Below are 16,152 nucleotides of genomic sequence, written 5' to 3'. Positions count from 1 at the left end.
AAATTCTTCTGCGTGCATGTACACACAAAGGGGTTCAGGCGCTAGCAGGTCTGCACGTCTGTTGGCCTGGGAGACGAACCTTTAACCCAACTCATGCTTCACTGAGATTGGAACCCAGGACCCTCAGATTGAAAGTCCAACATTTGAACCACTGGATGTTGCACCTATGTTATATAGGTGTGAAAAAAAAAGAAAAAGAAAAAAGAAAAAAAAAACGTACATTAGAGGAAGGGAGAATAAAGAGAAAATGGATGTTTGTATGAATTACTGTCATCTTGTTTGTGTATTGATCCTTGGTCTTCATGTATTTAAAAAAAAATCATTTTCATAATCTTTTCCTCAGTTATATATATATTTCTTTTCTTTTCTTTTACTTCCACTCTTTTTTCTGCTCCCTATTGTCTCATCTTCTTCCTTCTGTTGTTGTCTTTTGCATTGTTGAATATGATAATTGATATCCATAAATGGATTGCCCCCAGTAATTATACTCTTGGAATGAAGATTCTCCTTTTCAACAGTCATTACAAAAATGGTTTCTTTTATTGGCAACCCTTACAATGTCTGTCTGTCTGTCTGTACATACATACATACATACTTACATGCATACATATAATACAGATGAGTTTATCTGAACTTTTGCTCCATTGCTGTGACTTCCCCTCCGTAATTCTCCCCCTCCCCTCCCCTACCTTCCCATGTTTATTTTCTGTCATCACTAACTGTTTTGTTTTGGTTTTTTTATCGTTTTTTTTTTTTTTATCCGCCGATGACATGAACACGTCTGAGAGTCCAGGTGATGTTAACAGGTGGGTACTACAGCACTCACGTAGAGCATGAAATGCTGTCTGCTGCTTTTTTTTTTTTTTTTTGGTGCTACACTTTTCACTTAACACTTTCACTGACTTTGCTTTAAACAATTTTTCATTTAAGTAAACGACATGGCATAAGTATAGTTTAAGTAAACGACATGGCATAAGCATAGTTTAAGTAAACGACATGGCATAAGCATAGTTTAAGTAAACAATATGGCATTAGCGTAGAAAAACAAAACAAAACAAAACAAAAAAAAAACATGGGAAAGACATTGATCATGCCTCTTAGTTAATTCAGCCCTACCCATTACAAAATAAATTTGCATGATGGTTGGGGGTGATGGGGGCTGGGGGGGTAGTAAATAATAATAGTAATGGTATTTATATAGCGCTGAATCTTGTGCAGAGACAAATCAAAGTGCTTTTGCACCAGTCATTCACATGCATGCATAACTCTAAAACTGGAGAAACTGAAGACAAGGAAGAGGCAGGGAAGGGAGGCTATTTTGGGAAGAGGAGGGTTTTAAGGCCAGACTTGAAAGAGCTGAGTGTGGAGGGGAGGGGGGTGATGGTATAGTTTCAAGAGAAAGGAGTGCATATGAAGGATGGTGACTCGACAACCCTGATCTGAAATCTCAGCCAGGTGACAGTCCTTCTCTGATGAGCACACTCTTCTGAGCAGCAGCAAAAGGGTTAAGCATGTTGCTCATGATTGCTGTCTGGTCTAACTAAGAGAAAAATGGATGTGATGCAAATCGCTCATTTCTTCCATAAAATCACAGAGGATCTCTGAAAATTTGATTTCAGCATGTTCAGAGACACTGTTTGTAAAATGTTGTGTTTTTTATGTGTGGAAATTTTAGACAATGTTTTTTTTATTATTAAAAAAAAGAAAAGAACAAAAAGATTGTGAAAGGAAAGAAAGATATTGATGATTAGGACAGTGCAAACTGTAAAATCTACAGCAGTACTTGTGTAGGTTCATGGTATTGGAAGTGGTATTTTCAGTGTTTTTTTAATTTTCTTTTTTTCTTTTTCTTTTTATATATTAAACCATAGCTGTTGTGAAACAGGGCAAAGTAGTGTTTTCTGAAGGATTTGAGCAATCTTTATTTGCCAGAAAATGTAATAGTAGTGTTTTCTGAAGACTTTTGGTTTAGTTTTGCTTTTTAAAATGTTTTGCCTTATTCATGTACATTTCTTCTTCTTCTGCTACTACAACAACAACTACTACTACTACTTTTTCTTCATTGTCTTTGTCTTCTTCTGCTTCTTCTTTGTCTTCTGCTTCTTCTTTGTCGTCGTCTTCTTCTATTTTGCTTATTTAGCGCTGGCTTTGTAGTTTATAGCCTTGTGTTTTTCTTTCCATTTCTCTTCCAAATGCTTTCATCGTTATCCATAGTTCATGTTTATGTTGCAATTGCTGGAATTCTCAAAGTTGTTTTTTCTTATTTCTGTTATATTTCAAATGAGTTGAAATACTTTGTGTGGTTACTAGACGTCCTAGCACCTGTTTATGTATTCATTAGTCAGTGAGTTTATTTGTTTACTTGTTTATTTTGTTGATTCATGTATTTATTTATTTATTCGTTTATGCATTTATCTATTATTTTGTCTGTTTCTTTTCAATGTCTGGTTCATTCCGAATGGAGGGGGGGTCATGTTTTTTTCTTTTGTTTTTAGGGCTTAGCTTGCACTGTGTTCTGATAATTTGTTTGAAAAAAATGGGAAAACATAAACAGCAAACACTTTAGACTAGAATGTTTTGCACAGTCTCTCTCTTTGTGCAGAATCTAACTCCAACAGCAACTTTTTCGACAGAAAGTTTCGCACAGTCTCTCTCTTTGTGCAGAATCTAACTCCAACAGCAACTTTTTCCACAGAAAGTTTCGCACAGTCTCTCTCTTTGTGAAGAATCTAACTCCAACAGCAACTTTTTAGACAGAAAGTTTTGCACAGTCTCTCTCTCTCTTTGTGCAGAATCTAACTCCAACAGCAACATTGTAGACAGAAAGTTTCACACAGTCTCTCTCTCTCTTTGTGCAGAATCAAACTCCAACAGCAACTTTTTAGACAGAAAGTTTTGCACAGTCTCTCTCTCTTTGTGCAGAATCTAACTCCAACAGCAACATTGTAGACAGAAAGTTTCACACAGTCTCTCTCTCTCTTTGTGCAGAATCTAACTCCAACAGCAACATTGTAGACAGAAAGTTTTGCACAGTGTCTCTCTTTGTGCAGAATCTAACTCCAACAGCAACTTTTTCCACAGAAAGTTTTGCACAGTGTCTCTCTTTGTGAAGAATCTAACTCCAACAGCAACTTTTTCGACAAAGTTTTGCACAGTCTCTCTCTCTTTGTGCAGAATCTAACTCCAGCAGCAACTTTTTAGACAGAAAGTTTCGCACAGTCTCTCTCTCTTTGTGCAGAATCTAACTCCAACAGCAACATTGTAGACAGAAAGTTTCGCACAGTCTCTCTCTCTTTGTGCAGAATCTAACTCCAACAGCAACATTGTAGACAGAAAGTTTCGCACAGTCTCTCTCTTTGTGCAGAATCTAACTCCAACAGCAACTTTTTTGACAGAAAGTTTCGCACAGTCTCTCTCTTTGTGCAGAATCTAACTCCAACAGCAACTTTTTTGACAGAAAGTTTCGCACAGTCTTTATCTTTGTGCAGAATCTAACTCCAACAGCAACTTTTTTCGACAAAGTTTTGCACAGTCTCTCTCTCTCTTTGTGCAGAATCTAACTCCAACAGCAACATTGTAGACAGAAAGTTTTGCACAGTGTCTCTCTTTGTGCAGAATCTAACTCCAACAGCAACATTGTAGACAGAAAGTTTCGCACAGTCTCTCTCTCTTTGTGCAGAATCTAACTCCAACAGCAACATTGTAGACAGAAAGTTTCGCACAGTCTCTCTCTCTTTGTGCAGAATCTAACTCCAACAGCAAGTTTTTTGACAGAAAGTTTCGCACAGTCTCTCTCTCTCTTTGTGCAGAATCTAACTCCAACAGCAACATTGTAGACAGAAAGTTTCGCACAGTCTCTCTTTGTGCAGAATCTAACTCCAACAGCAACATTGTAGACAGAAAGTTTCGCACAGTCTCTCTCTTTGTGCAGAATCTAACTCCAACAGCAACATTGTAGACAGAAAGTTTCGCACAGTCTCTCTCTTTGTGCAGAATCTAACTCCAACAGCAACTTTTTCGACAAAGTTTTGCACAGTCTCTCTCTCTTTGTGCAGAATCTAACTCCAACAGCAACTTTTTTGACAGAAAGTTTCGCACAGTCTCTCTCTTTGTGCAGAATCTAACTCCAACAGCAACTTTTTCGACAGAAAGTTTTGCACAGTCTCTCTCTTTGTGCAGAATCTAACTCCAACAGCAACTTTTTCCACAGAAAGTTTCGCACAGTCTCTCTCTCTTTGTGCAGAATCTAACTCCAACAGCAACATTGTAGACAGAAAGTTTCGCACAGTCTCTCTCTCTTTGTGCAGAATCTAACTCCAACAGCAACATTGTAGACAGAAAGTTTCGCACAGTCTCTCTCTTTGTGCAGAATCTAACTCCAACAGCAACTTTTTCCACAGAAAGTTTTGCACAGTCTCTCTCTCTTTGTGCAGAATCTAACTCCAACAGCAACATTGTAGACAGAAAGTTTCGCACAGTCTCTCTCTCTTTGTGCAGAATCTAACTCCAACAGCAACATTGTAGACAGAAAGTTTCGCACAGTCTCTCTCTCTCTTTGTGCAGAATCTAACTCCAACAGCAACTTTTTCGACAGAAAGTTTCGCACAGTCTCTCTCTCTTTGTGCAGAATCTAACTCCAACAGCAGCATTGTAGACAGAAAGTTTCGCACAGTCTCTCTCTTTGTGCAGAATCTAACTCCAACAGCAACATTGTAGACAGAAAGTTTCGCACAGTCTCTCTCTTTGTGCAGAATCTAACTCCAACAGCAACATTGTAGACAGAAAGTTTCGCACAGTCTCTCTCTTTGTGCAGAATCTAACTCCAACAGCAACTTTTTCCACAGAAAGTTTTGCACAGTCTCTCTCTCTTTGTGAAGAATCTAACTCCAACAGCAACTTTTTCGACAAAGTTTTGCACAGTCTCTCTCTCTTTGTGAAGAATCTAACTCCAACAGCAACTTTTTCGACAAAGTTTCGCACAGTCTCTCTCTTTGTGCAGAATCTAACTCCAACAGCAACATTTTCCACAGAAAGTTTTGCACAGTGTCTCTCTTTGTGAAGAATCTAACTCCAACAGCAACATTGTAGACAGAAAGTTTCGCACAGTCTCTCGCTCTTTGTGCAGAATCTAACTCCAACAGCAACATTGTAGACAGAAAGTTTCGCACAGTTTCTCTCTTTGTGCAGAATCTAACTCCAACAGCAACTTTTTTGACAGAAAGTTTCGCACAGTCTCTCTCTTTGTGCAGAATCTAACTCCAACAGCAACTTTTTTGACAGAAAGTTTCGCACAGTCTCTCTCTTTGTGCAGAATCTAACTCCAACAGCAACATTGTAGACAGAAAGTTTCGCACAGTCTCTCTCTCTTTGTGCAGAATCTAACTCCAACAGCAACATTGTAGACAGAAAGTTTCACACAGTTTCTCTCTTTGTGCAGAATCTAACTCCAACAGCAACATTGTAGACAGAAAGTTTCGCACAGTCTCTCTCTCTCTTTGTGCAGAATCTAACTCCAACAGCAACTTTTTTGACAGAAAGTTTCGCACAGTCTCTCTCTCTTTGTGCAGAATCTAACTCCAACAGCAACATTGTAGACAGAAAGTTTCGCACAGTCTCTCTCTTTGTGCAGAATCTAACTCCAACAGGAACATTGTAGACAGAAAGTTTCGCACAGTCTCTCTCTCTTTGTGCAGAATCTAACTCCAACAGCAACTTTTTCCGCAGAAAGTTTTGCACAGTCTCTCTCTCTTTGTGCAGAATCTAACTCCAACAGCAACTTTTTCGACAAAGTTTTGCACAGTCTCTCTCTCTCTTTGTGCAGAATCTAACTCCAACAGCAACTTTTTCGACAAAGTTTTGCACAGTCTCTCTCTCTTTGTGCAGAATCTAACTCCAACAGCAACTTTTTCGACAGAAAGTTTCGCACAGTCTCTCTCTTTGTGCAGAATCTAACTCCAACAGCAACTTTTTCGACAGAAAGTTTCGCACAGTCTCTCTCTTTGTGCAGAATCTAACTCCAACAGCAACTTTGTAGACAGAAAGTTTCGCACAGTCTCTCTCTTTGTGCAGAATCTAACTCCAACAGCAACTTTTTCGACAGAAAGTTTCGCACAGTCTCTCTCTTTGTGCAGAATCTAACTCCAACAGCAACATTGTAGACAGAAAGTTTCGCACAGTCTCTCTCTTTGTGCAGAATCTAACTCCAACAGCAACTTTTTCGACAAAGTTTTGCACAGTCTCTCTCTCTTTGTGCAGAATCTAACTCCAACAGCAACTTTTTCGACAGAAAGTTTCGCACAGTCTCTCTCTCTTTGTGCAGAATCAAACTCCAACAGCAACATTGTAGACAGAAAGTTTCGCACAGTCTCTCTCTCTTTGTGCAGAATCTAACTCCAACAGCAACTTTTTAGACAGAAAGTTTCGCACAGTCTCTCTCTCTCTTTGTGAAGAATCTAACTCCAACAGCAACTTTTTCGACAGAAAGTTTCGCACAGTCTCTCTCTTTGTGCAGAATCTAACTCCAACAGCAACTTTTTTGACAGAAAGTTTCGCACAGTCTCTCTCTCTTTGTGCAGAATCTAACTCCAACAGCAACTTTTTCGACAAAGGTTTGCACAGTCTCTCTTTGTGAAGAATCTAACTCCAACAGCAACTTTTTCGACAAAGTTTTGCACAGTCTCTCTCTCTCTCTTTGTGCAGAATCTAACTCCAACAGCAACTTTTTCGACAGAAAGTTTCGCACAGTCTCTCTCTCTTTGTGCAGAATCTAACTCCAACAGCAACTTTTTCGACAGAAAGTTTCGCACAGTCTCTCTCTTTGTGCAGAATCTAACTCCAACAGCAACTTTTTCCACAGAAAGTTTTGCACAGTCTCTCTCTTTGTGCAGAATCTAACTCCAACAGCAACATTGTAGACAGAAAGTTTCGCACAGTCTCTCTCTTTGTGCAGAATCTAACTCCAACAGCAACTTTTTCGACAAAGTTTTGCACAGTCTCTCTCTCTTTGTGCAGAATCTAACTCCAACAGCAACTTTTTCGACAGAAAGTTTCGCACAGTCTCTCTCTCTCTCTTTGTGCAGAATCTAACTCCAACAGCAACTTTTTCCACAGAAAGTTTTGCACAGTCTCTCTCTTTGTGCAGAATCTAACTCCAACAGCAACTTTTTCCACAGAAAGTTTTGCACAGTGTCTCTCTTTGTGAAGAATCTAACTCCAACAGCAACTTTTTTGACAAAGTTTTGCACAGTCTCTCTCTCTTTGTGCAGAATCTAACTCCAACAGCAACATTGTAGACAGAAAGTTTCGCACAGTCTCTCTCTTTGTGCAGAATCTAACTCCAACAGCAACTTTTTCGACAAAGTTTTGCACAGTCTCTCTCTCTTTGTGCAGAATCTAACTCCAACAGCAACTTTTTAGACAGAAAGTTTCGCACAGTGTCTCTCTTTGTGCAGAATCTAACTCCAACAGCAACATTGTAGACAGAAAGTTTCGCACAGTCTCTCTCTCTCTTTGTGCAGAATCTAACTCCAACAGCAACATTGTAGACAGAAAGTTTCGCACAGTCTCTCTCTCTCTTTGTGCAGAATCTAACTCCAACAGCAACATTGTAGACAGAAAGTTTCGCACAGTGTCTCTCTCTTTGTGCAGAATCTAACTCCAACAGCAACTTTTTCGACAAAGTTTCGCACAGTCTCTCTCTCTTTGTGCAGAATCTAACTCCAACAGCAACTTTTTCGACAAAGTTTTGCACAGTCTCTCTCTCTCTTTGTGCAGAATCTAACTCCAACAGCAACATTGTAGACAGAAAGTTTCGCACAGTCTCTCTCTCTTTGTGCAGAATCTAACTCCAACAGCAACATTGTAGACAGAAAGTTTCACACAGTCTCTCTCTTTGTGCAGAATCTAACTCCAGCAGCAACTTTTGTGACAAAGTTTCGCACAGTTTCTCTCTTTGTGCAGAATCTAACTCCAACAGCAACTTTTTAGACAGAAAGTTTCGCACAGTCTCTCTCTTTGTGCAGAATCTAACTCCAACAGCAACTTTTTCGACAAAGTTTTGCACAGTCTCTCTCTCTCTTTGTGCAGAATCTAACTCCAGCAGCAACATTGTAGACAGAAAGTTTCGCACAGTCTCTCTCTCTTTGTGCAGAATCTAACTCCAACAGCAACTTTTTAGACAGAAAGTTTCGCACAGTCTTTATCTTTGTTCAGAATCTAACTCCAACAGCAACATTGTAGACAGAAAGTTTCGCACAGTCTCTCTCTCTTTGTGCAGAATCTAACTCCAACAGCAACATTGTAGACACAAAGTTTTGCACAGTCTCTCTCTTTGTGCAGAATCTAACTCCAACAGCAACATTGTAGACAGAAAGTTTTGCACAGTCTCTCTCTCTCTTTGTGCAGAATCTAACTCCAACAGCAACTTTTTCGACAGAAAGTTTCGCACAGTCTCTCTCTTTGTGCAGAATCAAACTCCAACAGCAACATTGTAGACAGAAAGTTTCGCACAGTCTCTCTCTTTGTGCAGAATCTAACTCCAACAGCAACTTTTTCGACAAAGTATTGCACAGTGTCTCTCTTTGTGAAGAATCTAACTCCAACAGCAACTTTTTCGACAAAGTTTTGCACAGTCTCTCTCTCTTTGTGCAGAATCTAACTCCAACAGCAGCATTGTAGACAGAAAGTTTCGCACAGTCTCTCTCTTTGTGCAGAATCTAACTCCAACAGCAGCATTGTAGACAGAAAGTTTCGCACAGTCTCTCTCTCTTTGTGCAGAATCTAACTCCAACAGCAACATTGTAGACAGAAAGTTTCGCACAGTCTCTCTCTTTGTGCAGAATCTAACTCCAACAGCAACTTTTTAGACAGAAAGTTTTGCACAGTTTCTCTCTTTGTGAAGAATCTAACTCCAACAGCAGCATTGTAGACAGAAAGTTTCACACAGTCTCTCTCTCTCTTTGTGCAGAATCTAACTCCAACAGCAACATTGTAGACAGAAAGTTTTGCACAGTCTCTCTCTTTGTGCAGAATCTAACTCCAACAGCAACATTGTAGACAGAAAGTTTCGCACAGTCTCTCTCTCTTTGTGCAGAATCTAACTCCAACAGCAACATTGTAGACAGAAAGTTTTGCACAGTCTCTCTCTCTCTTTGTGCAGAATCTAACTCCAACAGCAACATTGTAGACAGAAAGTTTCGCACAGTCTCTCTCTCTTTGTGCAGAATCTAACTCCAACAGCAACATTGTAGACAGAAAGTTTCGCACAGTCTCTCTCTTTGTGCAGAATCTAACTCCAACAGCAACATTGTAGACAGAAAGTTTCGCACAGTCTCTCTCTCTTTGTGCAGAATCTAACTCCAACAGCAACTTTTTCGACAAAGTTTTGCACAGTCTCTCTCTCTTTGTGCAGAATCTAACTCCAACAGCAACATTGTAGACAGAAAGTTTCGCACAGTCTCTCTCTTTGTGCAGAATCTAACTCCAACAGCAACTTTTTAGACAGAAAGTTTCGCACAGTCTCTCTCTTTGTGCAGAATCTAACTCCAACAGCAACTTTTTAGACAGAAAGTTTCGCACAGTCTCTCTCTCTTTGTGCAGAATCTAACTCCAACAGCAACTTTTTAGACAGAAAGTTTTGCACAGTGTCTCTCTTTGTGAAGAAGCTAACTGTGCTAACAGACTCTGTGTAGAGCCAGTAACTCTGCAGTGAACGTGATTGTGTCTTCTTTGTCTTCTTCACCTTTCTTTATCCTCGTCTTTGTCTTTGTAGTCTGTATCTTTTTGCTGTCTTTCTGTCTGTCTTTTCCCATGTTTTTTTCCCTTTCACTCTTTCCTTCAGTTGCTCATTTTCTCTCTCCAACCCCCACCCCACCCCCCCACCCCCCACCGCCTGCCTTCCCCCCTCTCTGGCTGTCTGTCCATCTGTCTTTTCCAGTGTTTTTCCTTCTCTCTTGGTCTTTTCCTTGTTTTTCCCTCTCTGTCTTTCCTTCAGTTGCTCCTTTTCTGTCTCCTCCACCGCCACACACCCTTCGGCCTGCCCCCCACCCTCTTCTCACTCTCTCTGTCCGTCTGTCTTTTCCACTGTTTTTCCCTCTCTCTTGGTCTTTTCCATTGTTTTTCTCTCTCTGTCTTTCCTTCAGTTGCTCCTTTTCTCTCCCCCCCCCCCCACCTGCCCTGCCCCCCACCCCCTTCCCACTCCCTCTGTCCGTCTGTCTTTTCCACTGTTTTTCCCTCTCTCTTGGTCTTTTCCATTGTTTTTCTCTCTCTGTCTTTCCTTCAGTTGCTCCTTTTCTCTCTCTCTCCCCCCACCCCCCTTCCCCCTCTCTCTGGCTGGCTGTCCGTCTGTCTTTTCCAGTGTTTTTCCTTCTCTCTTGGTCTTTCCCCTTATTTTTCCCTTTCTGTCTTTCCTTCAGTTGCTCATTTTCTGTCTGCCCCCTCCCCCCCCCCTGCCCTGCCGACCCCTCTCCCCCCCCCCCCTCCCCCCTTCTTCCCACTCTCTCTGTCCGCCTGTTTTTTCCACTGTTTTTCCCTCCCTTTTGTCTTTTCCCTGTTTTTCCCTCTCTGTCTTTCCTTCAGTTGCTCCTTTTCTGTCTCCCCCACCCACCCCCCCCCCCACACACCCTCCGCCCTGCCCCCCACCATCTTCCCACTCTCTCTGTCCGTCTGTCTTTTCTAGTGTTTTTCCCTCTCTCTTGGTCTTTTCCATTGTTTTTCTCTCTCTGTCTTTCCTTCAGTTGCTCCTTTTCTCTCTCTCCCCCCACCCCCACCCCCCCCACCCCCACCCCCCTTCCCCCTCTCTCTGGCTGGCTGTCTGTCTGTCTTTTCCAGTGTTTTTCCCTCTCTCTTGGTCTTTCCCTTATTTTTCCCTTTCTGTCTTTCCTTCAGTTGCTCCTTTTCTGTCTGCCCCCTCCCCTGCCCTGCCGACCCCTCTCCCCCCCCACCCCCCTCCTTCCCACTCTCTCTGTCCGCCTGTTTTTTTCCACTGTTTTTCCCTCCCTTTTGTCTTTTCCATGTTTTTCCCTCTTGTTCCTTTTGCCTTTCCCCTTCATTCCTCTTTCTTGTTTTTCATTCTCCATCTTTCCCGTCATGTTTTTTTTAACCTCCTCCTCCTCCCCTCCCCACCGTCCTCTCTTGTCTTGTCTCTTGCACTGTTTGCATAGCACGCATTGCCCGCGTCTTCTGTTGTCACTGACACATTTTTTTGTGGGTTTTTTTTTGGGTGGGTGGGTGGGGTGGGGGGGTCTTTTTTGTTGTTGTTGTTGTTAACACCCAACAATGTGGATTGAGTTAACAAAGTGTCCATTCTAGTTCTTTTATTTTTATTTTCTTTTGTGTGTGTGTGTGTGTGTGTGTGTGTGTGTGTGTGTGTGTATTCTTTGAAGGTTCTCTTCACAGTCATTTTGGATCTGTCTGTCTGTCTGTGTCTGTCTGTCTGTCTCTCTACTGTGTGTGTGTGTGTGTGTGTGTGTGTGTGTGTGTGTGTGTGTGTGTGTGTGTGTGTGTGTGTGTGTGTGTGTGTGTGCATGTGTGTGTGTGTGTGTGTGTGTGTGTGTGCACCTTTTTTGTTGTTGTCTTGTTCTCTTGCTTTTTCTTTTCTTCTGTCAATTTAAAAGAAAAAAAATCTCCCTCTGTGTCACATATATATGGGGACTGTGAATAGAAGACAGCATGAAATGGACAAATGAAGTGTATTGACATATGCAGGGAAAAGTTTGTTTGTTTAGATTTTGTTTATTTTCTGTTCCAGTTGGGGTATTAGTGTGTGTGTGTGTGTGTGTGTGTGTGTGTGTGTGTGTGTGTGAATATAGTCATTTAATATTTTGTATTTTTTAAAATCGTTTAATGTTTCCTTTTTTTTAAAGACCTCAGCATCACTGTTCCTTTCCCCAGTCTGTCTATCCATCTGCCTTCCCTCCTCCCTCTTCCTTTCCTAATCCCTCCACTCCCATACTCCCACTGCCTCTTGCTGCCACCACCCCCACCCACCACCACCCAACATCAACACCAGCCATCACCACCACCACCAACAACAAATCACCATCACCACCAACTAACATCAATGACAACCACCATCACCACAATCATCACCACCTAAACCAACTAAAAACCACCAACCACCACCACCGCCAACAACAACAACAACCACCACCACCACCAACCACCACCTCCCCCTCTCCCCATCGAACCCTTCCTTGCTTCCTGTCCATCCAATCCTATTCCATCCATCCCTACAGTCCATCCAATCCATCCCTTCAGCCAGTCCATACATCCCTACAGTCCATCCAAATCCAATCATCCATCATTTCCCTACAATCCATTCATCTAATCCATCCCTACAATCCATCCATCCATCCCTACAATCCATCCATCCATCCCTACAATCCACCCATCCATCCCTACAATCCATCCATCCATCCCTACAATCCACCCACACTTCCATTCCTACAATCCACCCACCCTTCTATCCCTACAATCCATCCATCCATCCCTACAATCCATCCATCAATCCCTACAATCCACCCACCCTTCCATCCCTACAATCCACCCACACTTCCATTCTTACAATCCATCCACCCTTCCATTCCTACAATCCATCCATCCATCCCTACAATCCATCCACACTTCCATCCCTACAATCCACCCACCCTTCCATCCCTACAATCCATCCATCCATCCCTACAATCCACCCACACTTCCATCCCTACAATCCACCCACCCTTCCATCCCTTCCATCCCTACAATCCACCCACCCTTCCATCCCTTCCATCCCTACAGTCCACCCACACTTCCATCCCTACAATCCACCCACCCTTCCATCCCTTCCATCCCTTCCATCCCTACAGTCCACCCACACTTCCATCCCTACAATCCACCCACCCTTCCATCCCTTCCATCCCTACAGTCCACCCACCCTTCCATCCCTACAATCCATCCATCCATCCCTACAACCCATCCACCCTTCCATCCCTACAATCCATCCACCCTTCCATTCCTACAATCTACCCACACTTCCATTCCTACAATCCATCCATCCATCCCTACAATCCACCCACACTTTCATTCCTACAATCCATCCACCCTTCCATCCCTACAATCCATTCATCTATCCCTACAATCCATCCTTCCATCCACCCATCCTTCCATTCCTACAATCCACCCACACTTCCATTCCTACAATCCATCCATCCATCCCTACAATCCACCCACACTTTCATTTCTACAGTTCATCCACCCTTCCATCCCTACAATCCACCCTTCCATCCCTACAATTCATCCATCCATCCCTACAATCCACCCACACTTCCATCCTACAGTCCATCCATTCCTACAATCCATCCACCCTTCCATCCTTCCATGCACCCATCCTTCCATCCCTACAATCCATGCATCCATCTCTACAATACATCCACCCGTCCTTCCCTACAATCCACCCACACTTTCATTCCTACAGTCCATCCACCCTTCCATCCCTACAATCCATCCATCCATCCCTACAATCCACCCACACTTCCATTCCTACAATCCACCCACCCTTCTATCCCTACAATCCATCCATCCATCCCTACAATCCACCCACCCTTCCATCCCTACAATCCACCCACCCTTCCATTCCTACAATCCATCCATCCATCCCTACAATCCACCCACCCTTCCATCCCTACAATCCATCCATCCATCCCTACAATCCACCCACACTTCCATTCCTACAATCCACCCACCCTTCCATCCCTACAATCCACCCAACCTTCCATCCCTACAATCCATCCATCCATCCCTACAATCCATCCACCCTTCCATCCCTACAATCCACCCACCCTTCCATTCCTACAGTCCATCCACCCTTCCATCCATATAATCCATCCATCCATTCCTACAATCCATCCACCCTTCCACCCCTCCAATCCAGTCCATCCGCAACAAACACCAACAAGGAAACAATGACAAGGATTGACACCCCCACAGCTGGGGCGGCAGTTTGTTTCAGGCTGAGCAGGCAGGGGAAGGCAATCAACCAACCACCACCACCACCACCTTCACCTGCCCCACCAACACCTCACACTCCTCCCAACCCATCCTTTCTTTCCATCATCCCATCCATCTATCAATCCATTCCACGCAATCCAATCCATCCTCCCACCCAGTCCAATCCATGCATCCTTATAATCCACCCATCCATGCACCCATCAGTTCCCTACAATCTGTCCATCCATCCATCCATCCATCCATCCATATAATCCATCCATACAATCCATCCATTCATTCCTACAATACATCCATCCACACAATCCAGTCCAGTCAATCAATCCATTCCCTACAATCCATCATTCCACCCATTCCATGTATCCATCAATTCCCTGCAAGCCATCCATCCATCCATCCATACATGCCATGCATCCCTCCCTCCCTACAATCCATTGATTCATCCCCACAATCCATCCAATCCAATCTAATCCAATCCATTCCAATCCAACCCACCCAACCAACGACGACGACGACGAGAAATGACACCCCCACAGCGGCGGCGGCGGCTTGCTGTTTCAGGCTGAGCGAGCAGGGGGAGTCACTGCGGGACAAGTCGCGGGCCCTGTCCATGCTGGAGGTGAGGGCCAGCTACCTGGAGGACGAGAACCGACACCTGCAAAGACGCCTGGACGCGCTGACCGCCCAGAAACAGACGCTGGATAGGCTGGTGAAGGACTTCCAGCACAACCGTGACAGAGAGGTGAGAGGGGGAGAGAGGAGGGGGGTGGGGGAGAGTGGGTGGGGGTCTGGGGGGAGAGGGGGAGATTGAAGGGGTTCGGGGGGGTGGAGAGTGAAAGTTGGGTGTAGGTTGTGTTCTGAATAGTGTATTGGTTTTTTTTTTGTTGGTTGTTTTTGTTTTTTTTGTTCTGTGTGTGTGTGTGTGTGTGTGTGTGTGTGTGTGTATGTGTCGCTGGATAAACTGGTCATTGACTTCCAGCACAACTGCGACAGAGAGGGGGAGGAGGGAGAGAGGGGTTTGGGGGGTGGGGGTGGGGGGTTGGAATGGAAGCTGGGTGTACGATGTGTTAGAAATAGTGTATTGAGGTTGGTTGGGTTTTTTTTGTTTTTTTTTTGGGTTTTTTTTGTGTGTGTGTGTGTGTGCGTGCGTGTGTGTCGCTGGATAAGCTGGTCAAGGACTTCCAACAAAACCACAGTAAAGAGGTGGGAGAGTGGGGGAGGGGGTGTGGGAGGTGGAGGGGCGATTGGGAGGAGGGACAGGGGGGGGAAAAACTTGCATGCATATGATGTGATGATTAGAATAGTGTATAGGTGTTATGTTGTTCTTTTTTTTTCCTTTTGCTTTTTTGCTCTCTCTCTCTTTTGTGTGTGTGTGTGTGTGTGTGTGTGTGTGTGTGTGTGTGTGTGTGTGTGTGTGTGTGTGTTGATATGTCTATGGATAAGGTGGTCAGGGACCAGTTGAGAGAGGTGAGGGGGGTGAGGAGGGTGCAGGAGGAAGGGGAAGAAATAAAAGCTGGGTGTTGGATGCGTTTTGAAATAGTGTATTGAGGGTGGTGTTTTGTGTGTGTGTTTTGTGTGTGTGTGTGTGTGTGTGTTATCTGTCTCTGGATAAACCGGACACAGACATACTGTACAACCAAGACAGAGAGGTTGGGGGGGGGGGGGGGAGAGTTGGGGAGGGTTAACTTGTGTGGTTGTGTATGGTGTGTGTGTTTGTGTCTGTTGGTTGGTTGGTTGGTTGTTTTTTTATTTTTTTTATTTTTATTTTTTAGTGTATTGGTTCTAATGTCATCAGTGGGTTTTTTTTAAAAATATATATATATAATTTTTTTGGGAGTGTGGGGTGTGTGTTTTTTTTGTTTTTTTTATACCCTGTCTGGTTACAAATGATGCTATTGATAAATAGTGTGTTAGTGTTCAAGCTGTTTTTTGTTGTTGTTTGTTTTTAATTTTTCAAAACTTCTGGTGTTGTTGGTTACTTTCAGCTTTCATGGTTAACTCTTTGAGTGCCAAGGCTATTTCATGCTCAGTGACAACTATTTGGCAAGGGCTGTCATGGAGGATGGTTTTCAAAAACAAATTCTAGCACGCAAACTACATATAGAAAAAATATATAGAAAATATATATTTTAAAATGAACATGCTATCCAATTATGACAATTTTGCATGAAT

General features: G+C 43.1%; 1 protein-coding gene across 1 annotated transcript in view; it reads left to right on the top strand.

Annotated features, from left to right (window-relative positions):
* The window catches only part of LOC143301792 (uncharacterized), a 105,799-nt gene that overhangs the window by 81,958 nt on the left and 7,689 nt on the right, over positions 1 to 16,152 (top strand). Inside the window, exon 29 of the mRNA XM_076616184.1 lies at positions 14,542 to 14,722. Within this exon, the coding sequence (XP_076472299.1) occupies positions 14,542 to 14,722 (181 nt within the window). The remainder of the gene's footprint in view (positions 1 to 14,541; positions 14,723 to 16,152) is intronic.

The sequence above is a fragment of the Babylonia areolata genome, chromosome 28, assembly GCF_041734735.1.
Source record: "Babylonia areolata isolate BAREFJ2019XMU chromosome 28, ASM4173473v1, whole genome shotgun sequence".
In the NCBI taxonomy this organism is placed as follows: Eukaryota; Metazoa; Mollusca; class Gastropoda; order Neogastropoda; family Buccinidae; genus Babylonia; species Babylonia areolata.
The sequence above is the reverse complement of the archived record's forward strand: the minus strand, read 5'-3'. Positions and strand labels throughout refer to the sequence as shown.